We start from the raw sequence: 26,304 nt of genomic DNA, 5'->3' as shown, positions 1-26,304 counted from the left end.
AATCCACCAACTGTGAGATCATGACCTGAGCTAAAGTTGGATGCTTAACCAACTGAGCCATCCAGGTGCCCCTGTTCATGTTATTTATATCCTTACTTTGGAGCTTACTTTGGGGCTTAGGTGAGCCACTTTTGTCATTTGGGGTTATGACACTGCATGATAGGAACACAAATATGAACTTAACAATAAACAGTGAAACTGTATAAATCGGGTGAGTTGTAGGCTGTTCACTGAATGATAAAGGTAAAAAACTCCCTTACTGTTATGAAGACCATAATAGGGTTTCTGTGAAAATCTTACTTGCTTATGTTTCAAATCTTGGGAACATACTTATTTTAATTCTCCTTTTCCTCTGAAGCCACCAAACCTCCAGAGACCACACTTTGGGAACATTACCCTGTGGTTTTTGATGAGGGTCTTTCAGGAACAGAGCTGGTGACTGGAGAGGGGCAGGAGGGGACAGGACCCTGGTGAAGTTTAAAGAAAACACCAGAAACTGAAGAAACTCCAGGTCGGGGCTTCTAATTTGGGAGAGCTAGGGAGACAGGAATTTGAGCTATGTCCTTCTAAGTGTTTCCATTTCTTCTTCCTTTGTACCTTGCAGAGTAAAAGCCAGGGATCCATCTTTGTCCGGATACACGCCCCGTGGCAGGTGCTGGCCAGAGAGGCAGAGTTCTTGAAGATCAAAGTCCCCACCAAGAAAGTATGAGCATGTTTCTTCTGGGTTTGGGGGCCTCCTGAGGGTGGGCTGGCTGGGAATAGTGCGGGAACAAGGCCAGGGTTTGGGGGATGAGGGTTTGTGGAGTTGAAATTGCACTTGCCTCCCCAGGGATCCTAAGTATGGGGCAGTGATGTGGGTGGGGCAGGAAAGCAAGTTGGGGTGCAGAGAGGGACTGGGTTTGGGAGGTCCCTTCATCTTGGAGCTCCACCTGTGATGTGCTTCATGAGAAGCCAGACGTTGCTCTGGTCCAGTTTCTTGGTTTCTCTGACACTTCCAGGCATTTTTTTTTTTTTTAAAAGAACAGATGTAGCAATGAGAGCAGACAACAAGACATGTGGACTGAGTAGGCAGCATGCAGGGAGAGTAGCTCTGAACTTGCTGCAAAGATCTTTATTCTGTTTATGACTATACCACTAAGTATTGTGTGGTGGCTTTTGCTTGTCTCTTCTGTCAAATAGAAGGTTCTTAATGAGGAGAGTTGATTAAAAGAAAATATCTAGGGAATGTTTTTAAAATGTTCATGCCAGTGTCCCACCTCGGGGATTTTGATTCAGGTGGTTGGTGTGGAATGAGGTTCTGGCATCAATATTGTGGGAAAAAAGTCCTCAGAAGGTTCTGATGAATATTTGGATTGAGAATGACACAGTTCAGATGATTTTTTTTTTTTTTACAAATAGTTTATTGTCAAATTGGTTTCCACATAACACTCAGTGCTCAGTTCAGATGATTTTTGAGGTTCCTTTCAGCTAGTATAGTTTATGTATGATTTCAAAATTCCCCCAGGGAATTCCTAGGTGAGTGTCTCCTTGTATAACAGAATCCAGTGAACACTTCCAAAGAGAAAGGAAAAGTATCCACAGATTTACCATTTTTTTAAATTAGACATGTTAGGAGAAAGCAGTGGCTATTGACTTTGGCCATTTGTGATGTCCTTCTAGGAAGAGTCTTGGGGCACATGCTACTCTAGTTTAATGAGTGATTTATAGATGATGTCTCTCTGTCTCTGTCTTTCTCTGATTCTTTGTCTCTGTCTCCCTGACACACACACACGCATGCACACACACATGCACGCGCGCGTGCACGCGCGCGCACACACACACACACACACACACACACACACACAGTGTTTCATAAGCGGTGACCTAACTTTGCAGAGATCATTCTGACTACTGTCACTAGACTTTCCACTCCCATCAGGAACAGACCTCCATGTCTGTTGCCTTCTCACTGCCACTGTCGTCACCTGCCTAGTCACTGCTTCCCTGTCATCACTGTCCTCAGAGTCAGCAACACCATTCTGATCCACATTATTTGTCTATGCTTATACCGTCTCCGCTACCAACAGATCGACCATCGCCACCAAAGTTCACTGAACCAAATACCAGCATGTTTGCTACCATCATGAATCCCCTACTCAAGGGGGTAAAGTCTGTGGGTTCTGTTTTTATAAGTTTATTAAGACAGACTATACCTTCGTGGCAGGTGGACAAATGGTACACAATGAACAAACACAGACATGAATATCGGCTACAATATTCTGCCATTAAGAAGTCAATGTTTTGGGGTCACCTGTCTGAGTGTCTTATTTCACAAGGGCCACACAAGGGCCTTTGCGCTGCTGCATTGTCTCCTGGTTTTGGATCTCTTGCTCCTAATCCCAGTGTCCTCAAATGCGGGTGTCATCTTTGCTGTGGACCTCCTCTCCTCCTCCAAAGATGATGAGATGATCTCTTGGTTTGCTGGCAGCGTGCCCCAAGTATTAGTCTTGGATGGAGGCTTCTGCTTTCTTCTGACTTCTTTTTTTTTCTTTTTTTTACAAATAGTTTATTGTCAAATTAGTTTCCACTTAACAGTGCTCATCCCCACAAGTGCCCTCCTCCATGCCCATCCCCCCCTCCCCCCCACATCCATCAGTCCTCAGTTTTTGTCAGCATTCAAGAGTCTCTCATGGTTTGCCTCTCTCCCTTTCCCCCACCATTTCCGCCCTTCTTCTCCCCCTTGTTCCTCCGTCAAGTTCCTCCTAATCCTCCTATACGTGCAAACATATGATATTTGTCCTTCTCTGCCTGACTTATTTCGCTCAGCATAACACCCTCAAGGTCCATCCATGTTGCTACACATGGCCAGATTTCATTGTTTCTCATTGTCATGTAGTATTCCATGGTATAGATAAACCACATCTTCTTGATCCATTCATCTTTTGATGGACACTTAGGCTCTTTCCTTGTTTTCGCTATTGTTGAGAGTGCTGCTATGAACATTGAGGTACATGTGCCCCTATGCCTCAGCATTTCTAACGTGAGTGCGAACCGGGGAAGCTTTCTTCTGACTTCTAACTTCAATATATTTCTTCTCCTTTCTCTGGTTTATGTGAATATCGAATGTTCTTTTAATCTCCTTCTGTTTGTGTCTTGCTTCTTGTCTTTTCTCCCTGCTGGATGATCCTTGGAAAGAAGGTGAGCAGAACTCCAAAGCCCGTGCTTTGGCTTCTATATCCCAGGACGCTCCCTATAGCAGGAAAGCTAGAGACACAGAAGAAATGTGTAACCTTCTTGTCTCTTCTTTGCTCTCCTTCCCATCCTTTTCCCCTCTACCTTGTACCTCTCTCTCCTGATGCCTTTTCCTGGCCCTCCTCTCTGTTCTTGGGACATCCTACCATACTTCTCTTTTCTCTACAACTTTCCTCTCCTCCTCACTCCCAGACTCAGCCCCCAAGTAATGGCTGTCCCTGGTCTCTCTGCTTGTCCTTGCACACACTCATACCTTTCAGAGCGTAGATCTGCTTAAATGACCTATCTTCCCGCAGAGTTATGAGCCCTCATAGGCTTAGCCTATTGGAACTACCATCTATAGTTTGGGGTAGTACCTGCACTTGAATTTGTAGATGGGATGATTAGGGCCAGGACATATTAGAGTGTAGCTATCTCTTGAGTTCCCCTCCTTATTTGCCTTTTTTTTTTTTTGCTTTTAAGATAAATATATTTGACATAGAACCATGTGTAAATATAAGGCATACAACATATAAACTTGATACATTTAAATACTGTAATATGATTGCCATTGTAGCAGTAATTAGCACTTGTATCACTGTTACGTAATTATTTTTTCTTTTTAGTGGTTGGAATAATTAAGTCTGGTCTCTGGTTACAGTACAATATTGTTGTCTACATTCACTCTACTGTGAGTTAAATCTCTATGGCTTATTTACTACTTGTTACAAGTTTGTATTCCCCACCCCATTCCCTGGTAACCACCATTTTGCTCTCTGTTTTTATAGGTTTGGCTTCTTAGATTCCACATATAAGTGATACTACATGGTATATTTTTTTTCTCTCTGATTTAATCTCACTTAACATAATGTACTCAGGGTTCATCCATGTTGCAAATGGCAGGAATTCCTTCTTTCTCATGGCTGAGCAAGATTCCGTCGTGTACACATACGACATCGTTTTTATCCATTCATTTGTTGTTGCACAGTTAGGCTGTCCAGACCCCCTTCCTTTTCCTTTTGGAGGCTGAGAGTGGCAGACACTGTGGTAGGGGTCTCAGAAGACCAGACTTCTAGCCTCGGTTCCTGTGTGATTTGGGGATGTCACTTTGTCTTCTAGAGCCGCCATTTCCTCGTCTGTGATATAGCCTATAATAATACCTGCCTTATTTTTCTTAGAAGGGTGTTGTAAGACTCTAACTCCTAACTGGTGCTGTGGAAATATAGGAGTTTATCATTGTGTCTGTGTTCTCAAATATGTTTGTGTGCATTCTCCATCCCTAGCCCCTCCCAACCCAGTCAGCCTCATTGCAGCCAACACTGACGGGGGACCCACTGTAGAGGGTCTTTGGACAGACACTGAAGGGCACAGAAGTAATCCATCCTCTCAGAGAGCTTACAGGGGGAATGCACATACCCAGACATCAAAGCATGAGTAAAATACTATCTCAACTGGCAACTCATTAGCACAGCACAGATCTATATGTAAATAAGGTGGGCCAAGGAGTCTTGGGAGAGCAGAGCCAGGTGGTGGCTCCCAGAAGGCTGCAGACATAACAGAAGGAACTTCTCCTCAAAGTTTCTGGTTCCCAAATTTGACACAGGTGGACTGTTGTGGCATCCTTCTGTGGGTCCAGCCACATGGCCCCTATCTTCTTTGTAGTCAAAGATGTAGTGGCTGACCTCACAGGGGATGGCATAAGCAGAAGAGGGGGTTATAACTTGGTAGGCAGGGTAGGATGCATATGTTTTTCAAAATCAATCTGAGAACCTGATCACAAGGGTGGAGGTAGGGGCTACCTACCTACCTACCTACCCATCCACTCAGAGGCATGAACAGGGAGGATGAGACAAGGAAGTCTGTGCAAGGCTAGCATGGAGGTCAGTGGCATTTTCCTACTGTTTTAGTGGGTTTGGGAAGTGACTACAATGTGAATAAACTACATTTGCAGAGAGCCACATCCTGGTGGTGGGGGGAATGCAGAGGAAGGCTGAGGCATGGTGTGGGATCAGCTGAGCATCCTCCAGGCCAGTGGAGGTTTGTATCATAACTCAGCAGGGGCTGGAGAGACCAGGAAGATGGGGAGGAAGTCACGAAATTGAGGTCTCAAACCTGGACAAATCCATAGTAACGCGTCCGGGGACTCAGAGTCCTGAACACAGATATTAACCAGGAGGGGGGAATCTTGGAAGGAAACATTTGTTTTCCAAGAACAACAATAGGAGAGCCAACATTTTGCGAGGGACACTCAACATCCATGCACAGGAAATGGGTGGGGAGGCCTGGCCTTTGGCCCTGGGCAGCCTGGGAAGGTTTGTAATGGGCGCCTTCTCACCTTTGCTCATTACCAAAGTGGGCCTTCTAGATTTCGGTCAACATTTATGTTTCTCCCTCATTCACATTTTATCCATATGAATGACCATTTCCCCCCTTTCACTCCTTATCTTTACTTACTCTCCAAGTGCTTCCTGCAACAGAAACAAGGCTGGGAACAGACACAGAGTCCATTCTTGTCCATGAAGTCATATTAATCCAGCCAGAATCCACCGAATTTGAAAGAAGTGACATGCCTGGGGTGGGTGAAAATCACTTTTGTCCAGTCTATCCAAACTTAGTTAGCTGTTATGAAGAGACAGACTGATATTTCAGGGGCCACTTTTGCTGTTTCCAGGAGCCTGTGAGGACTTGCAAGTAGATGCTGTTAACTTCCAGCAAGTTATACTTTTTTAGGAAAGCAGACTTAGAGCAAACTTCATCTCCAAAGCAGGAGTAATAAATATCATAGCAGGCTGTTGAAAGGAGTGGTGATGATGTCGATGTCTAGCATAGAGGCACAGGCAACACATGATAGCTGGTACTATTACTGTTGTCGCTATTGTTGTTCATATTTGATGTGCACAGGGCCGCACGGTCAGCAACAAATTGGCCTGCTCTTTCCTGCTGTTTCCCTTCACAGCCAGCATCTGCAGTGTTGGGGAAACCGGACCCAGCTCCTTAAGCCTGCTAAGGCAGCCAGAAGCCCAGACATGGAGTCTGGGGAGAGGCGGGAACAGATGGCCTTTGCACTGTGTGCTGGGGGATTTCTGTTTCCTAATGCGTGACTCCTTGGGGCGTCCCTAAACGTAATGCTTGCATGTGCGAGACCTGTGGTGCAGCCCCTGGGAGGGCCAGCAGGAGGACTGCCCAGCCCTGCAGTGCAGGAGGGAGGTCTTGAAGGCGCCCATTTCAAGGGATAGATGGCAGATGTGGCAAAAGGAGACCTGAGTTTCACTACTGGCTCTGCCCTCATGAACTTGGGGTTGATTCATATCTTAGCCTATTTTGTACAACAGGATTTGTGATGGGTTACAGCCAAAATCATAAATACAAAGGGACCATTTTTAAAAAGGGTAAATACAAAAAAAATCCCCCTATAATTGGGGGAAAAGTAAGGAGGCGCAGGGGAAATGATGATAATAGAAATAGAAAAATAAGAGTGATTAATCCAAGTGTGACAGATTTCCCTTTGAGCTTCCTGGTAGCCAAGACAGGAAGGACCATGGCTCACATAATCCATGGAGATGAGCATCTGTTTTGTCAGAGGATGCAAACTTTTTTCCTGTTGTTCAAGTATAATTGCAACATAAAGGATACAAACAATATAAAGGATATATTTTCAGTAATGAGTTCATATAGGGTACTGGAATGTTCTTTGCATAGCGATTTTTTAACTGCTTTTGGATAAAAATTGAGGTTTCTGTGTTAAACTACAGTGCAAGGTGGATTGTAGTGCAAAGTAATGTTCTGATGAGTCAGTGATCCAAAGAGAAAAGAGCAGAAATATTCATCTTTTAAGTCTCTCCATGGAATCTGTGTTTTGAAATCTCTTTTATCTACCAAACTGCATTTATTAAAGAATAATTCATCATTTCATTTTCATGAACTGAATATATACATAAGTGGCATTAAGAAATTGGTGTTACCACACTGAACTATTAGAATTCCAGCTGAAAAGCAAAGAAACGTGGCATTTTGGTTAGCCTGAATGGCCCCTTAGAGGAAAATACTAATTCCATTAAGCTTTATAAATTATTGGAAGTTGTTCTCAGACACCTGCTACTGCCTCTCTAGAGGTTCTGATTTGGTAACCCTGGCTTTGCAGAGGCTCCACAGGAAGACCCTCCCTGTGGCTTATGTTGTCCAGCCAGCTTCAGGGACTCTGTCCCACCAGAGTCACAGCACTTCATGCTTCTCCTCAGTTATGTAGAGTTAATGCCTGTATTAATCAGGTGCCTCCAGGGAAAGAGAACAAAAAGAAGTGTGTGTGTGTGTGTGTGTGTGTGTGTGTGTGTGTGTGTGTGTGTGAGTGAGAGAGAGAGAGAGAGAGAGAGAGAGATTGATTTATTATGAGGAATCATTCCACATGATTATGGCAAGCTAGAGAACCAAGAGAGTTAATGGAGTAAGTTCCAGTCCAAATGCCTATCAGTTTAGAGACCCAAGAAGAGCCCATTTCAGTTCAAATCTGAGGGCAGGAAAAAAAATCAATGTCCCAGCTCAAACAATCAGGCAGTAGAAGTTCCCCTTACTCAACCTTTTTTTTTTTAATTTTTAAAAAATTAAAAAAATTTTTAATAGTTTATTGTCAAGTTGGTTTCCATATAACACTCAGTGCTCATCCCCACAAGTGCCCTCCTCCATGCCCATTACCGCCTTTCCCCTCCCCCCCATCTGCCCTCAGTTTGTTCTCTTACTCAACCTTTTTGTTCTATTCAAGCCTTCAACTGATTGGATAGAGGCCCACCACATTAGGGGGGCAAGCTGCTTTACTCAGAATATCTATTCAAATATTAATCTTATCCAAAAGCCACCCTCACAACACTCAGAATAATGCTGGCCAAATATCTCGGCGCCTCATGGCCAGTCAAGTTGACACATAAAATTAGCCATCACAAGTGCTTGTGCTTTTAAGGTCCATGATCCTTTTTGTAGTGGTCTGAATAGTGGTGTCCAACAATCGGTGTCCAAGCCCTAACCCCAGAACTTGTGAATGTGATCTTATTTGGAAAAAGGGTTCTTTGGAGATATAATTAGGTAAGGATCTCAAGATAAGATCATCCTGGATGTAGGGTGGGCCCAAATCCAATGATTGGCTGAGAGAGAATTAAGATCCACAGACACACAGGGGAGAAGACCAGATGTAGGCAGAGGCTGCGAATGGAGGAATGCAGTCCCAGGCCAAGGTGAATGCTTGGGGCCCTCAGAGCCTAAGGAAGCTTTTCCCCTTTGAGCCTTCAGAGGGGGTGCAGGCCTGTTGGCATCTCAGTTCCAGACTCGTGGCAAAGTGACTACCACACTTTGTGGTAGTTTGTTATGACAGCCCTGGGAAATGAGTATACTCTTCCTCTGGGCAGGAGGCAGTAGGCCAGTGATAGAAGACCTGGGTCTCAGGTAGGCTTGTGGGCTTGCTCTGTATCCCAGGAATCCACTTGGCATTTTCTAAGGTTTCTTGAAGTAGCCTTGTTCATTCCTTGATGCTGGGCAGTGGGCTTGTCTGGAGGAGCCTTTGTGCAAAGGCTCCTGCCTGACCTCACCATGTCTGTCTGTTTCACGTTCCGCTTCTGCTTTGATGAGATCTGAAGAATTTGGAAGAGGCTCACCTTAGCACGCATGGTGGAAGGAGACCCAGTGTGGCTAAGAAGAGCTGCTTATTCAATTCAGCAATTATTTCCCCACTTATACTTCTGTTTCCAAAGATGATTGTTGGTTTGATTAGGTGAAAGCTTCTGCCTTGAAAATGGGTAAATAAGGATAAGGCCTATTAGCGTGTTTTAAATGTTATATTTATTTATTTATTATTTTTTTTTTTTTGTTTTCCACCTCTGCTTTACTTATCATATTATTTTAATAAAGAGAAGTTATTTTCATTGAACATTACAGAATTTGCCCTTGAGTTACCTTTGAAGATATGATCTATACAAAGAAAGATGGGCATTTTTTCCCTCTCCTTTTAATATTTACCCTTTTGCATGATGCTATTTCATCTCTCCTGTTTTCAAGTGAAACATGTAGCTTTGTTTTATGTGAGCCAGGAACTGAGCAGGAAACTGAAATTGAGAAGATAAAACTCAAGTCAGGCAGAGAAGGACAAATACCATATGTTTGCACGTATAGGAGGATTAGGAGGAACTTGACGGAGGACCAAGGGGGAGAAGAAGGGCGGAAATGGTGGGGGAAAGGGAGAGAGGCAAACCATGAGAGACTCTTGAATGCTGACAAAAACTGAGGACTGATGGATGTGGGGGGGAGGGGGGGATGGGCATGAATAAATGTTATATTTATTTTTGAGACAGATAGAGACAGAGCATGAGTGGGGGAGGGGCAGAGAGAGAGGGAGACACAGAATCGGAAGCAGGCTCCAGGCTCTAAGCTGTTAGCACAGTGCCTGACGTGGGGCTCGAACTCACAAACTGTGAGATCATGACTTGAGCCAAAGTTGGATGTTTAACCAGCTGAGCCACCCAGGAACCCCATCTGTTAGCATGTTGCTAACATATTGCCCATATTTCATAATTTTTATGGTTGACTTTGAGGAGAAAGGTAATAAAACCACTCTCAATGATACCACTCAAAATATCTGAAGATAAAAGAACTTCTAACCATACATATAAGTTGATAAATAGTTAAATTGAGTTTTAAATATAGCTAATGCTTCTTATGTGCTAAGTTCTCTGATAAGAGCTTTTTGTTTTTATCCTCACAACAATATGAGGTAGGTACTAGCTTTAGCCCCATTTTGTAGATAAGGAAACAGGTTCAGAGAGGTTAATAAGCTTCCCTAAGGTCATGTGACATGAAGGGGTTAGGCTCCTTTCTTTCTGACTGCAAAGTTGTGCTCCTACCTCACTTTACTGTAGAGTCCAAATTGAAGCTTGAGCTAGCATGGTCTAGAACATCATCTCTTAGAGCCTGTACTCTAGAACCAGTGGTCTTTTGTTTTTAAAAATAATTCAGTCTGGGACGCCCAGGTGGCTCAGTTGGTTGAGTGTCTGACTCTTGATTTTGCAGATCATGATCCCAGGGTCATGGGATTGAGCCCTGCGTCGGGCTCTGCACTGAGTGTGGAGCCTGCTTAAGATTCTCTCTCTCTCTCTCTCTCTCTCTCTCTTGCTCTCTTTCTCTTTCTCAAATAAAAAAATAAAAATGATTCATGGTCTAACATAATTTAGAAACACTAATAGTTAAGTTTTTCTGACCAATTAAAAGTTCTAAGAAGACTCTCAGTAAAGAACAAGATTCTACTTTAACTTTTTTCCTCTGAACACTCATAGCTTATTCTGAACACACTTATAGTATGTTCCTAGGAATCCTGGGGAACCAGTGATCTGCAGAAAATACCCTGGGAAACTCTATCCCAGATTAAATACTCCTGGGCTGAGAGAGGTAGCACATCAGAATTTTTCTCTTATCATTGCCTTAGACTGGAACAGTGAGTTACTTAGCAGTCCTGTATGATAGTTTTCTCATCTGTAAAGTATGGAGGTTGGACTCTTAACTTCTCTGTCATAGATTTAAAATGTTGGGGTCCACACATCAGCCAAGTGACAGTTAATGAATTTGTTCATCCTTTCCCCATTGTTGTTGTGAGCTGAGGGACCTGAGGATGGATACTCCTGTGGGGTTATTCACACTCTGATTGTGCCCAAATATCTCAGAGTAAAAGTGTTCCACATCTGCCGCTTGTTCAAGCTGTGTACTCAATGAGGTAGTACACTTAGCATGTGGATCTCGACTCTGTATCTGGGGCTGCTCTTTGTCCTTGAGCCTGGTAATGTCACTGGATTTTCTCTGAGTTCTCTTGCCCATGCCTTTCTGTGGAGCCTACATTGAGCTCCCTGATTTAAATCTTTTTTTTTTCTTCTTATGTCTTTATTTTATTTTGAGAGACAGAGTGAGTGGGGGAGGGGCAGAGAGAGAGGGAGACAGAATCTGAAGCAGGCTCCAGGCTCCGAGCTGTCAGCACAGAGCCCGACTTGGGGCTCGAACCCACCGACTGGGAGATCATGACCTGAGCCGAAGTCGGACGCTCAACCGACTGAGCCACCTCGGCGCCCCTGAGCTCCCTGATTTAGACTCTTGTCAAGAGGAGAGTACTTTACTCTCTCTCCCAGGTCCTGGAACCTTTTCACATGCTTTAAATATTTACCTCTACTCCTAGAATGATCTTCTCATCTTCTCTAAATACACAGTAAATGGTAAAGAAACACATTCTTTTCATCCTAGCCCAAATCTCACTTCTCTCATTGGCCCTCCTTTTTCCTTAAGTGGATTCTTAGTCAACCTATAGTCAGGATTTTTCTCATTCGTTAGTTTTCCCTTTAGTACTTTGGGTGCCTTATTCTTGTGTCTCCAAAGGTGCCATAACCTCCCTCCCTCCCTGAGAACTATAATTTGTGTTTTCTGTGTATTCCCTGCAAATTCTAGTTTGGTGTTAATATAAATGATAGATGCTCAGTAAATACTAGATTGATTGGCCTCTTGATGCCAGATCATCCCTGCTTCCCCAGCCTGAGGATCTTCTTGCAGCTGTGGTCCACAGCATAGTAGCAGGGCTTTTAGCTCACAGCTGTGTACAGTTCGTGCGATCTTCCATAACAGGAGGCACATTCTTTCCCCTCCTCATCCAGACCAACGCCTTCCTTCACCAGGTGGTGAGCTGATTACTCTTTGGGGCCATTTTGCTAGTTTAGTGAATCCTCTCTGGTGACCAGAAAGGGAAAAGCAGAAGAAACTCAATGAGCTTTGTTGAGGATAGAGAACTTGTAGATCCCTGGTCACAGGGAGAAAGGTCACTGTCTACTCAGGCTTCAAGATGCCTTTCAGGGCAGATTCTTTTTATTATTGTCAGCAGTAATTTTTAAATGAACCAGAACTGTTGGTGTTTACATAGAGTTGGCTGTAGGTGTTTACATAGGGTTGGCTGACATGTTGTCATTGTCTGGTCCCAGACATTTGTTTTTAATAGAGGCACAGCTGAAAGGGTAGGGTTTATATCTGATATCTTTATGGGCTTTTTGTGCATGCTCTTATATTGGTATTCAAATAACTGGAAAGAGTGCAGAATACTTTGAATTTTTATTCTTTTTTGTTTTCAGTAAAACTTCTCATTTTCAAAAATAAAAACAAAATGATTGATGCTACCTAAGTGCTATGGTTTGAGTGAGGAACCTGAGGTGGGATATGGCCGTGTTCTAGACATGCATACGGGCCTGGTGAGACCCTCTGGGCCTGCCAGACCTAGCATTGGTCTGTTAGTGGATAGGCCTGATTCTGGGCTCAAAAACGGTGAAGCCGAAAATATGAAAATGTAAGGGGAAGTGATTTTGAATTGTTGTATTATTTTAAGACTCATGCTTAAAAAATGGAAATACAAGTGGTGGCTTTCTTTTGTTAAAGATTAGAGTCGTGACGGGGCGCCTGGGTGGCTTAGTTGGTTAAGCGTCCGACTTTCGCTTAGGTCATGATCTCGCGGTTCGTGGGTTCGAGCCCCGCGTCGGGCTCTGTGCTCCGAGCACAGAGCCTGATTTGGAGTCTGTGTCTCCCTCTCTCTCTGACCCTCCCCTGCTCACGCTGTCTCTCTCTCTCCTAGAAATAAATAAAAATATTAAAAAAAAAAGATTAGAGTCGTGTTTCTCTGAACTGGGGTAACACGTGCCACACTGGGGTTGGCTGGCACCCAGTGCAGGCTGACCATTGACTTTATCACCCAAAGTGGGGCCCTTTGAGGGTGGAAGAGCTCTTACTGATTATGCTAGGACTGTACTGAGTAACCAGGATATGTGGGTGCTCTTCCAGCTTGGCCATGGCTGCTTCTGAGGGTAAATGGGAAAGAGCGAGCAGGAGGGGAGAGGTAGAGAATCAGGCAGAGGCAGTCAGCTCTGACACTTGGGGCTCATGGGCGGAGCTCTTCTTACCCAGTTAAAACTGGGGTCAGTGACATGTTGATCTGTCGAGATCTGATTGTTACTTTTTCACGAACTTTCCAAGGTAGTGGTTAAACCAATGATAGCTTGAAAATGGTCAGAGTTCTTATTTCTATGGCATTATTTATACCATAGAAACCCACAAACGTTACAGGTCAACAGCACCTACAGTTAGTAAACGTTTACCAGCACTGCACCAACGAAAGCCCAAGGATGTGCACTTGAGTGTAAAGGCAGAATGGGACCACTGATGGTGCCAGGGCTGGGGCAGGGTCCAACCTGAGGGTGTTCTGTGGTTCCTGTGGTAGACATTAAAGGGCTGTTGGTCAGAGAGGGGCCAGGAATGATAATGTCTACATCAGGGACTCTGAATGGATGCCACAGCTGCTGCCTCTGATACAGAAATTGATTTCCTACCTTTTCCTGCTTGCTAGCTTTCCAGCCTCACTGGCCTCCTTGTTCTTCCTCCAGAATGCCAAGCCTGTTTCCATCTCAGGGCCTCTCTGTTTGCTCTTCTCTCTGCCTGGAAGAACTCTACCCACAGAACTCACTCCCTCACTTCACTGGGATTTCTGCTCATATGCCCCCCTCCTTGGACAGTCCTCCTTGTCTAGCCTCTGTGAGGCATGCCCCTGGCCACTCTCTATGCCCCTCTCTTGTTTTTCCTTCCTAACACTCAGCACCACTGGCTCCTGAGTCATGTGTTTGTGCTCTTGTTTGATTGTCTGTCTCCCCACTACATTGGAAGCTCCATGAAGGCAGGGATTTGGGTTTGTGATATAGGTAGCATCTAGAAGGGGCCTGGGATAGAGCAGGCATGAAACCAATATGTGTTAATGAATTAAAGAATGTGTCACACATACCAGACCTAATCTGTGGTGGCAGCTGGCTTTAGACTGATGCTGAGTGAGCTCTGAGGCCCATCTGAGGGCATTAGGAAGGATTGCTGTCATCCCATAGGACTGTCTACAGGGGTGGGGTTGGCAGCGTATGTACCATATTATCCATTCTTGCTCTGGGTTTTCAGTTGCCCCTTCAGTTGCCAAAAAACATTTGGGAAAAGTCTAACTGTAGCTGGAATGGGGATAGGTTGTGTATAGAGGGTCCTAGCCTTTCATCTACCCACACTTCTACCCACCCACTCACCCATCCACCTGTCCATCCATCTATCCATCCATCCATCCATCCAGTGGATATCTATTGAGTATCACTATGTTTGAGATACTCTGCTGAGGGCAGGTGATTCAGTGGTGACCACAGCTGGTCTCGGGCCCTTTGGCTTCAGCATGGTAAAGATTCAGAAGTTCGAGAGCTGTGTGAGCTGGGATGCACCCATAGAAGAAAAAGACCCCAGGCTGGGTTGGAGTTGCCTGTTGGGAGGACAGGTGAGAACTTTCCCAGGGGAGGGAAGGACAGGTCATCCAGCCCCAAGATAAGGAAAACCCAGCCTGTGTGTGGAACTGAGAGGAGGCCATCATGCCATTATGCATGCAGTGGGAGGCAGGAAGCATGGCTCATAGGGGATTTGTCAGCCATGTAAGTAGTTTGGCTTTTATCCCATATTGTTAAAGTCAGCAAACATTCATTCATATGTAGAGCACATACCAAAATGGAATTAAAAACCATAAATGAATATAGAGTTAGACAAAGGAGGATGTGCATGTTGTAAGTGTATCACTTTCCAGGCTCAGCGTTGCTTCAGACAGGAAATTTACCCGTAAGCACAGGTGGGGATGAAGAGAATGGTTAGCTCTCCTGTTGTTGATGTCACACAGAGTCTCCTGGTGGGATCTAGGATGCAGCTGACCTTGGGGATTCTGGTGCTGTTGGCACTTTGGTGAATAGCTTAACACTCACACACACGGGTAAATGCTTATGCATGGGAGTCCTTGAATCTGGTACAGAGTGTGCACACGTGCGTGTGGGCATGTATATGTGTATCTCTCCCTCTGCCCTTTCAGGCATCAGCACAGCAAATAAGAACAAGGGGGCCAAATTCTGCTGCATCTTTAGCTTCCTTTTCTCCTAACTTCCTTAGTCCAGAGGCTTCCACCCTTGTTGGCTAATGGCTAATGACTTCTCAGTGTGCCCGAGCCTTTTGACATTAAAGGTCAGAAAGTGGGTGTGATGCTGATCTTCAGCCCAGCCCTAGTGTTCAAGATGAGTGATATGTCATAAATAATAACAGTTGACCCTCAATTATCTAGTGACTAGGAGCAGAGGAAAGCATAAATAGATTAAAATAGGCAGACTTTTGGGGTTATGGGATATAAAGAGACACACATGCTCACAGCTGGGCTCACTGTCCATCTTGATGCCTGGTTTGTGCTCTTCCCACTGACTTCCTACAAGTTGTAAGGAGAGGACTTCTTAGGTCAGTACAGGTGAATTACTCACAGATGATCAAGAATATATTTTTATAGCTCGTATTGTTGCACCTTCTCCTTGATCTGGGGTCATTGGACGTCTTCTTGTTTGTATGACACTGGGAATGTTAGTAAAACTTTCCGTGCCTTGGTTTCTTTATCTGTAAAATGGGGACAGTATTATGTATCTGTTCATGATAGATATCACCATAGCCTTGGTTCCTTGCATCCCAGAAGGGATGATTCCAACTCAGGAAGGAAACAAATCAGCCCTGAGACCACAGTGCTGTGCCCCTCTGGAGAGGAGAGGCAGAGGAAGACGGGGGTGGGGGGGAAGAAGTAAGAAAAGAAGGGATCTCGGTAAACCTCTTAGACTGTGACAATGAGGCCAAAATGAGCTTTTATGAGAACCACATTTGAGCCCTGGAATAAAAAATAAGAGCAACATACTTTAAAAATTATTTATGATTTTAAGCACATGAAAGGCGTATCGTGTACCCAGGGAGGGCAAAATGGGGAACAGCTGGCTAACATGTGTCTTGCCATTTCTGAGGATGTTCATAATTCTCTGATGTCCAAGAATAACAGTAATAACGAGGCGGCCATTGAGCACATTAATGACAATAAAGAGAATCAAGGTGCCTTTCCTGGATCCTGATGGACACAAGAGAAGAGCCTGGTCTGCTGGGTTTGGTGAGGACTGAAAGGGAGCTCTGGCCTGCTTCTTCTTTAGGGGACCATGAAGTCCTTCCAAGGATCAAAGGTTGAAGGAAAGAGGCTGGGTGGGGGAGTCAGGAAACCTGGGTTTCAAGCCTGGTTTCACCAGCGACTCTGGCAATTCCTTGCCCTTAAGTCTCAGTTTTCCTGTCTGCAAAGTAGTGATGCTAATGGTATTTGGCAGGCACACAGGTAGAGTGTTCATGGGGCCCAATGAAGTAGTGCCTACAGAAGTGCTGGGCACATTGCAAACATTCTGTGTTGGAAGGGTTATCACCAGCTTTGTGCTTCTCCAGCACTTGGCAAATCAACCACTGAGCTCAGCGCCTGCATCTAGGGGGTGCCTACAATGTTGAACCATAGAAACATCATGAGTATTTCTTTTTCATTAAATGTTTAAAGCTGTACACTGTTAGACTTGGACAATACTTTCCAAGGCATTTATTCCAGTTCTTTTTTTATGATTTGTTAAGTGGATCTGGAGCAGTGCACAGTCTAGGGCTAATGATCCCCCACCTCTGAGTCAACCTGAATAGTCTTCCCAGTGCCCTGTGGATGATGAGATTTTCCATTCTGTCTGATGGGAAGAGATGCTATTTTCAGTCCTCTTAGAAGGTTCTTTCTCCAGGCTCGGCTAGTTCCCTCACACCCGTGCAGCCAAATGCTCACAGGGGACCATCTGCAGATCTCTAGGGCTCCTTGTGAAGCTCTCCTCTGGGCTATCCTGTCCTGTGGACTCCAGTTACCTTGGCCTCCCCCATACTTCCAGCTCTGTCTCTTCAGCTCAGGGGGCTGACTGGCCCCACTGGTCTCCCCTTCCTGCCCCTTGGCTGAGAACCCCTCTCAAGGCAGTGAGTTCCCCAGGAGCCATCTTGCTTGTTACCTGTCTCCTAGGAACTTTGTTGCCTGATAGCCAGTATCCTGAAAGCCATGGTCTCAGTCCATTGAGGCTGCTATAAGGGAATACCATGGACAGAATGGCTTATAAACAAGACAGATTTCTTTCTCAGAGTTCTGGAGACTGGAAGTCTGAGACCAGGTTGCTGTTGTGGTCAGGTGAAGTACCGCTTCCTCATTCAGAGCTGGTACTTCCTCACTGTGTTCTCGTGTGGCAGAAGGGGCTCCACCCTCATGATTGGATCAGCTCCAAAGGCCCCACCTTCTAATACCATCATATTGGGCATTAAGTATTTCAAAATACAAATTTTGGGGGAACACAAACATTCAGACCACAGCAGTCATTATTTCATGGTTTTTTGTTTTTGTCTGGGTGTTGTGTTGTTTCGTCTGTCTTATTCCAGCATGGTGGGAATTGGGTATTCCCTAGTTCTCTCTTTAGAGATGAAGAACCTAAGAGGGAGAGTGATCTGCTTGAAGTCACACAGCTCCTTGGTGTCAGCAAGGACCAGGACCCAGGTCACTCAGACGTTATTGTGTTTCTGCTGTGGACAAGGCACACAGGGTTCGGCATCTGCTCTCCAGAAGTCGAGAGCCAGCTGGGGAGACAGACAAGTGAGCCAAGAATTAGAGAAGAACACGATAAACCTCATGACACAGGTATTTGTTCACAGGGTACTGAAGAAGCATGACAAGAAGTGAGCAGCCAGGGAAGTTTTTCTGGGCAAGTTGATACTTAAGCCTAGTGGTGAAGGAGAAGGAGGAATAGCCCAGGTGAAAAGAGAGGGAAGAAGCTTCAGGAACAGGTACAGTGCTCAGGCATGGAGGCAAGGGAGCAGGTCCTTTGTCTTGTGAGCTTAGTGTCCGTGGTGCTGTGCCATGCCACCTGTGTTTTATTGTGAGTATATGTCTGGATCCATCTCCCAAGAGTCCCTGAAGTCTGGGAAATCTCTTTCCAAGGTAAGTTGGTCAGGTCTTTCAGCCTGACACGACTGTGTGGGGTCTTGGTCAGTGTTGTGGAGCGGATGTTACCTTGATGTTTCTGTGAGACTCTCCTCCACCTTTTACATTTTTCCTGGAGCCGGATGATATTGCTTTCAGTGATTTAGGGTACCCTACCCCCCACATCAAGAAACAGTCAAAAGGTATCCTGGGCCCATGCTTGGTCCCTCTAAAGACACACCATAAGTGCCTAGTCCTTTTAGCCCATTTCTCTAAGTGACCTCTACCAGATGCATTGCCAGGGTGAGGGTGAAGAACTGCGTGAAGGTTCTCAGCTAACCTTCTGCCAGAAAAAAGCCCTGATGCAATTGCTGAGTTATTAATCTGTTGAATATAGGCATCCTGGCCTCTGCCAAGGCTGGGTTCTCAGGTGCCTTTGCAGTTGGTGCAGACAGGGAGGGAAGCTGTTCAGCCAGACAGAGTCTGGGGTTTTAGCTTTACTCTCCAACCCCATTTATTTCTACCAAGACTGTTACCTTATGGCTGTTCTGTCCCAGCCAGGGCTCCTCCAGTGGTAGCAGCTGCCATATCAATATTGGTTTCCCCTGAAATTTATCATTCATTCATTCATTCATTCATTCATTCAAAGATAGGAAACAGTTTGGACGGCATCCTGCCTTCATGGAGATCATGCTTTGGTAGGGCACCTGGACAGTAATCAAATAATCACTCAAATAAATGTAAAATTACAACTGCAATAAGTGCTATGAAGGAGAGGAATTTGGGCCCATGAAATACTGTGAAGGTAGGACTCGACCTTGTCTGGAAGCTAAGAAGGACTTTCTTTAGGAAGTGATGATTGAGGGAGACACCAAGTGTGAACAGAGTTGGGGAGGGGGTAGGGAGTAGATGCAGAGTGTTGAGCGCTCAGCATGTTGGGAAAACAGCAAGAGGGCCAGCAGTTGGGTGTGATGAGCAAGGGACTGTGGGGACTCCTATGGGGTCCTGTGGGCTCTTTATCATTAGAGCAATATAACTGTTGAAGGCTTTTTTCATAGGGAGGCAATATGATCAGATTTTTGCTTGAGAAAGATCATTCTGGTTCCAGTGCATTGAGTAAATAGAGGTGGATGAGGGTAGGGTCGCCAGATAAAATAATAGGATACCTACTTAAGTTGAAATTTCAGATAAATGATGAATGCTTTTTCAGTATAAAGTATATCTCAGATATTACATGGGACCATACTTATACTGAAAATGTTTCACTCTTTATCTGAGATTCAAGTTTAACTGGACATCTTGAATTTTTGTGTGTTAAGCTGGTAACCCTAAGCAGGAAAAGACATGAGGAGGCCAGTTATTTCAGTAGTTGAAGGCTTCCCAGACTAGAAAAGTAGAGGTAGAAACAGAGAGAAGTGGACAAAGAAGAAATACCCTGGTGGGTCTGAGTCTGCCATTCCAAGACATCTGGAAGACAGAGTCCATGAGCTTCCCTTCTGTTTGGAAACTTTAATTTCCACGCACATGCCATTGAAAGACACATGGTGATGGGTATGATTAGCACATTGCAATCTCAGTGCAGGACACATGCCTGGTCAGCACCTGCCCCAAATGACCTGTGAGATGTGTTGTGGGACTGCATGAGGGGGTCGTTGCTCTGTCCCCATCTGTCCAGGCTCAAAGATTCCTGAGGGATGAGCTCTTTGCAGTACAGTGACCAATGTGTGCAGAGAGATTTGGCAGGAGGCTCAAGAATTTAATGACAATGGAGGCATGATTATAAGTGGCACACTGTTTTCCCCCAGGATAACTCACATTTTAGCAAACAACACAGTAGAATAGAACAATAAAAAACACAGGCTTTGCTAGGGAATTCACAAACTCCAGTTATTACTTGGTTTACACTATCTTTGTGCTCCAAGGAAATCAGGCCATGTAACCCTTCTTCAATTCAGCTTGAACTTTTCTACTTTTTTGTTTGCCTAGAATGTCTTTGCCTGCATCTGTTCAAGCCTTACTCATTCAAACTATTCATAAGGTAATGTTATTAGAAGTGTAATCAAACAAGATAAAGCATGTGTAGAAAATAAAATAAATGCCCATCACTAGGGAAATGACTAAACAAATTAGGATTCACATCTGCTGTATAATATTACACATTCATTAAGGTAGTTCTATGTGAACTGACCTGGAAAGATAATATATCTGTAATATATGGCTAAGTGAAACAGGCAGATTGTAGAACCAGAAATGAAATAGGATCATAGTTGCATTTAGAAAGGAATGTGTATGGAAAAAGTTAGGATGAAACATACTCCAAATTGTTAATAGAGATTTCCTCTGGAAAGGATGATGGGATTCAGTTGAAAATGAAATGAAACTGTTCACATTTAGTTAACATACTTTTATGGTTTGGGTTTGCTTGTTTACTAGAATTGTGTTAATTTTATAATTGAAATAAAATCAAAATACATCAAAAAATTTGTTAGAAGAAATAAATAAGCTGTGGTTATGTTTTAGTTGTTAGATTGGGACGTTCTTCCCCTCCCTGTAACTTATTGTATTAAATAACAAAATGATAACAAGAGAAAGTTACCTTTCTGTTAAAGCTCAACAAAAATGCTACTTCTGAGATGAAACATGTTTCTGATTCCTCAACTGGATGTGCTGTCTCCTTTCATTGAACGTTCAGATACTTTGTATTGCTTTTGTGGCATTTAACCCTGTCTACATTGTATTTCATACCTGTTTTACTACCTCTCTAGATTTAAGCCACTGGATGGATACTGTGATAGAGAAGAAAATCAGCTTTCAAGCTAGAAGATCTGGATGTTAGCCCTTGTTCTGGTTTTCTAGTGCAGCATGACAAATGAGCTCAAACTTAGTAGCTGAAAACATAGTCGCTTTTTCTTTTCTTATGAATTTATGGTTAGAAGCTTGAGCAGAACTGACATGGGTAAATTTTCCATGCCATGTGGTATTGAGTTGGGTTAGTTGGTAGAATTTAGCTGGGGGTGGATCTGGACAGGAAGGTCCCAGAAGACTTCCTTCATATGCCTGATGTGTGGCCAGGCAGCTGAAAGGCCGGGTTCAGCGTAAGCCCTTTGTCTTTCTGAGCCTTCTTACCTTACCATGGACTTCTTCCTGGTGGCTCTGGATGTCCAGAGACAAAGGCACACCAAAACAGAAGCTGCCCATCCTCTAAAGGATGCAACTGGCAGAATGTCCCTTCTGCTGTACTGGTTAAAGCAACTACAGAGCCCACTCAGATTTAAGAGGGTGGGAACAGAATAGCACTTCTTGAAAGGAAAATTTGTATAAGAAATTTGTGACCACCTTTAATCCATCACAGCTTTGCTACAAGTGCAGCCTCCATGTCTCAATGACTACATCTATAAATTAAAAAGAACAAGAGCTGTAATGTATATAAAAGCACGCTGTGCATTATAAAAAGCTATGTGTAATATATCTATATATCTATATATCTATATATATCTCAATAATTATCTTGGCACTAATTCTATATATTAGTCAAGGCAGGTACTTGCTAGAGGTTTAGTACTTTGAAAACAGGCTCATTTATCAGAAATTTCCCAAGAGGAACGCACAAAGAGAGTGATGGGCATGGTGTAGTTGTGGAGTACAGACTTTGACTAGGTTGACATGAGTTAAATCCAAGCTGTCACTCAGTTACTATCTGTGTGACCTTTGTTGGCTCAGTGAACCTTTCTGAGCCTTAATTTCCTCATCATAGTATGAGAGTAGTATTGTTTACTGAGCTAGGTTTCTGTGTGTATTGGAGCTAATTTGTGTGGAGCACTTAGTATGGCGACTGTCACATAGTAGGTCTTCTGTTTCTCTTAAGATGATGTAACGAAGTCATGTAGCAAATTTGGGCTTCTTGCTGGTTTCTCTGCACTGGTTACTCTGTTCTCACAGATGACTGAGAGAGGGTGGAGAGCCCACACCCTTGTGAAAGTAGCCAGGAAGGGAAGGGCTCCCCTTGTTTCTCCCAGTCTCCTCTTTCCAGAGTGTCCCCCACTGGGGGTTTGGTGTACCATGCAGCCGTGGTTATAGTCTTTCTTCTCTTGGTTGGATGTGGCCTCCTTTTTAGGCCTGTGGCTTTGCCTTTTGTAGATGTATGAGATCAAATCAGAAGGCAGCATTGCGAAGAAGTTCAACGAGCTTCTGCAGAAGCTGAGCTCACCCCTGAAACCCAGAGTTCCAGACCACAGTAACAACAAGATGAAAAATCTCTCTTACCCATTCTCCAGGGAGAAGATGTATCTGTAAGTATGGGAGCTGTCGGGGTAGGGATGTGGCAGGGGATGGGAAGGGAAATCAAACACCACTCAGTGCTTCAGCTCCCACAGCCAGTGTCCCAGTGCCTGAGAGATAGGGCTTCGAAGGCGTATGCTTTCTTGGTGAAATGTTCCCTGCCTCTGCTTTTGGAATCCCCTTCCCTAAGTGAGATTATCCCAAAGAGCTCCCCAACATGTGTCCAGTGGCTTCTGGGGCACCTGCCATTTTAGTCATGTTGCACAATGGATGGCAAACTGTGGAGCACACAGCTATAAACTTGGGGTTCAGTGAGAAAATGGTCAGATACCTTTTTGCCTTCTGGGGGGAAATCATTCTTCCCAGCTTCTAGTCTAATAGGTTTCAACAGATAGTGATAAACCAGAGAGAAGGAGGTCAAAGCTTCTGGATTTTTGTATTCCCATCTGCATACTAATGTACTCATCGACTTTGAGAAGACCTCTGCCCAGACCCCACCTAGGGAGGGGGGGAATAAGAACTCTTCACAGCGATGGTCATTTGGTAAACCTTTGGAAGAATGAGTCATGGTTGGGAAGTGAGAGATGGAGCAGGCAAGCATGAGTTCTGTTGTAGATGCTGATGGGAGAATGAGAGAGTGTCAGGAGTGAGAGAGGAAAAGCAAAGCCCAGGGAGAGGTAGACAAGAAGAATCTGTCCCTTTTGGGGAGATGGCATTCCCAAAGCTGTGTTTCTGCTGTTCATTGGACAACATCTCCTACCCGTCTTTGCCGTGTTAGATAATAATTCTACACATGTGTATTTACTGTTCCTTTTGCACATATTTCCCCATTGATTCCTTATTCTCATGATACTGGTCCCAATTCTGGTTCCAATTCTAGTCACCAATTCCAATGTGTGTGGGGTCTTCCCATCAACCAAGGAATTCTTTGACATCAGCTGGGTGTCCTACAGTTCCACACAGTTCTGACCCTACCTACCCAGGGATAGGATCACATTTCCTAGGTTGAGGGCTCAGTGTGACAAGACTGCCCTCCACCTCAGATGCCAATCAAAGGTCCAGGGTGTTCCCTGTGCTTCTGACTGGCTTGCTGTAGACCAGAAGTTCCCATGACCTCCTCTTTGGGTTTGATTAATTTGCTAAAGGAGCTCACAGAACTCAGAAAACTGGTTTACTTGCTAGATTATTGATTTATTACAAAGAGTACAAATCAATGGCCAGATGAAGACATATATAAAGTGAGATTCTGAACGAAGGTGCTTGTGTTGTTGTAGAGCTTGGGGCCCACCGTGGGGGCACATGGAAGAGTCCTGGTTCCCCAACCTGAATACTCTCCAAGCCCTTTCCTTTCAGGTTTTTCTGAAGGCTTCCTTATGCAGGCATGGTTGATTAAATCATGGACCATTGGCGACTGATTCAACCTCTAATCCCTCTCACCTCCCCAAAAATCAGGGGTGGGACTGAAAGTTCTACCCTCTATTCAAGGTTGGTTCCTCTGGCAATCAGCTCTCCCTCCCCTGCCTCCCTTCCATCTTTAGAGGATTTCTGGAAGTCACCTTATTGATAAAAGCCAAGTTGTGACTGAGAGAGGCTTGTTATGAATAACAAGACACATATTTCTTCTTTATGGCTCTGAAAGTGATTTCAGAAGCTGAGGACAGGAGACCAAGTATTATGACAGAAGATGTTCCCATTGCTCTTATTACTCAGAAAATTCCAAGGGTTTTGGGAGCTATGAGTCATGAGCCCTGGATAACGACTAAAAGATGTATTTATCATAAGTCACAATGTCACCCTGCCTCGTGAGGTGGCCATTCAGATATAACTGTCTCTTATAGAGGGGAAACCAAGGCCCAGGGTCTGTTCAGATTCACACAGCATTAAGTGGCTGAACTGGGACTGGCATGTTGACCTCCTGGCTGCTGTTCTTTTGTGCCCTGTGCCTTTTCCATGCTTCCCCTTCCCTGGGACTGCATGCTGGTGCTGACATCTGAACTGCCATCTCCCATGCATCTCCATTCATTCAGTGCCTGAGACCCTTCAAATCCAGTTCCTAGACACCTCCATCTGGAAGAATCTTCTGTTCTTCCCACCCCAGATATGCTCTCCATCCTCTGAGTTTTCAGAGCAATGGTCTACGTACTATCATGTTCTGCTCTTCATCAGCTACTAGGAAACATGTACGCCCAGGCGACTGAGCTCCAGGGGGAGCCTGTTCCAGGCTTCTGTGCCCTGAGCACAGTCAGCTCTACACAGGGGTTCTTTTTAGCGAAAAGGTCATTATGTGACGTGGAGAACAGACACCGACCTTGCATAATTAGGAGTTTGGTAGCTAAGTGATGTGACAGTAGTGACAACATTAAATGAAAGTTTGAAAAACAAAGACTTACCATTGCAGCACCAGGAAACTATACTCTTTTTGGTGATGGTTTTATTTTTTACTCTCTGTGTCCGTACACAGAAACCCTTTCTATAGACTTTCGTGTTTGAAACATATCATAGTATAATATTTTCCTATCACAGTCTAACATTTTCTATTTAGGATGTTCTCATAATTATAATTTTCAGGGACTGCATGATAATCCACCCTGTAGAATTTTGAGTTACATTTTATGCCCACTATCCTTATCGTCAGTAACTTTGCAATGAACATTTTTATTTATCAAACTTTTTTCTTCTATTGAATTTATATTTCCTAGGATTCCTTTCTGTGATCAGTCCTCACAATTACTAGGTCAAAAAAATTATAAATGCTGTATGTGCAAGCATGTGTGAGTATGTGTGTCTCACACATCTTGCTGTATTGCTTTCTTTCTTTCTTTTTTTTTTTACAAATAGTTTATTGTCAAATTAGTTTCCACATAACACTCAGTGCTCATCCCCACCTCCTCCATGCCCATCCCTCCTCCCCCCCACATCCATCAGGCCTCCCCCACCATTTCCGCCCTTCTTCTCCCCCTTGTTCCTCCATCAAGTTCCTCCTAATCCTAATATTGCTTTCTAAAGGTTTGCTCTGGGCCTGGGGTGACAGTGGTCTCAGGACAAGGGTCATAAAATGAGTTGACCTTCTGTTTTCTCGGTGTCTCCAGGTACAACATCCAGGACAAGGACACCTTCTTTGATAATGCCACCCGTAGCCGCATTGTAAGTATGCAGGTCAACTACGGGTGGTGGGTTCTGGAAATAAGGGGAAGGCTGAGTACCCAGTGTGGCAGGGCCATCTCTTGCTCTTCCTACTGCCTCCCATCAGCCTTTGCTTGGGGTTGCCTAGCAACCAAGAGGAGTATCCTGGAGCTTCCCAATCTTAGGGGCAAATAGCTGCTCTCACTCACACGCTGTGAAGAGTCTCTTCTCTTTAGGATTCTCCACCTTGGCATGTCTTGGAATCACAAAAACAGGAAATGTCCAAGCTGGTGGGTCTCTCAGCTAATCAGGTGACCCCCTTGATCGACTGTTGAGGAAACTGAGGCTCTGAGAAGCAGTGGATTGAAAACAATTCATACAGATCACTAGTGTCTGAATGAGGACCCATTGCTGGGCTACTGTGTTGTGCATTTATATCACAGAGGATGCTAGAACTAGCCAGTTTGTTCAAGAGTAAAATTCTCAGCCCATTCTATAGAAAGCCAAAATTCATGACTGTAGCCTTTTGAAATCAAGCTTTTGAACTTTGCAGGCTGATGGATTCTGATGAAAATTTGTACGTGGCCTGTGCCCTTGTGGCCTCCATCCGAGCTGTGGCTTATCTCCATGTGCTGGTCCATTTATTCTGTCTGCCTAGAGAGCATTCAGAGTATGGACAAGAGGAGAAAAAGAGAGGCCTAAGGAGAGCTGCTCACTTACTCTTGCCACAGTGGAAACAATGGCAGTGTATTTTCACTGGTTCTTAGGAAAGAACTGAAGTTTCAACAGAGGAGGACCAGAAGGACTTC

General features: G+C 44.4%; 1 protein-coding gene across 1 annotated transcript in view; it reads left to right on the top strand.

The window, feature by feature from the left end:
* Nucleotides 1–26,304, top strand: part of ANO2 (anoctamin 2) — a 334,204-nt gene that overhangs the window by 60,676 nt on the left and 247,224 nt on the right. The window contains exons 4-7 of the mRNA XM_039218383.1: nucleotides 605–703; nucleotides 1,180–1,182; nucleotides 22,232–22,383; nucleotides 25,462–25,516. Coding sequence (XP_039074314.1) covers nucleotides 605–703; nucleotides 1,180–1,182; nucleotides 22,232–22,383; nucleotides 25,462–25,516 — 309 coding nt within the window. The remainder of the gene's footprint in view (nucleotides 1–604; nucleotides 704–1,179; nucleotides 1,183–22,231; nucleotides 22,384–25,461; nucleotides 25,517–26,304) is intronic.

Source organism: Hyaena hyaena, unplaced genomic scaffold (genome assembly GCF_003009895.1).
Source record: "Hyaena hyaena isolate Hyena2069 unplaced genomic scaffold, ASM300989v1 scaffold_760, whole genome shotgun sequence".
Lineage (NCBI taxonomy): Eukaryota > Metazoa > Chordata > Mammalia > Carnivora > Hyaenidae > Hyaena > Hyaena hyaena.
This window is presented reverse-complemented; position numbering and strand designations above follow the sequence as displayed.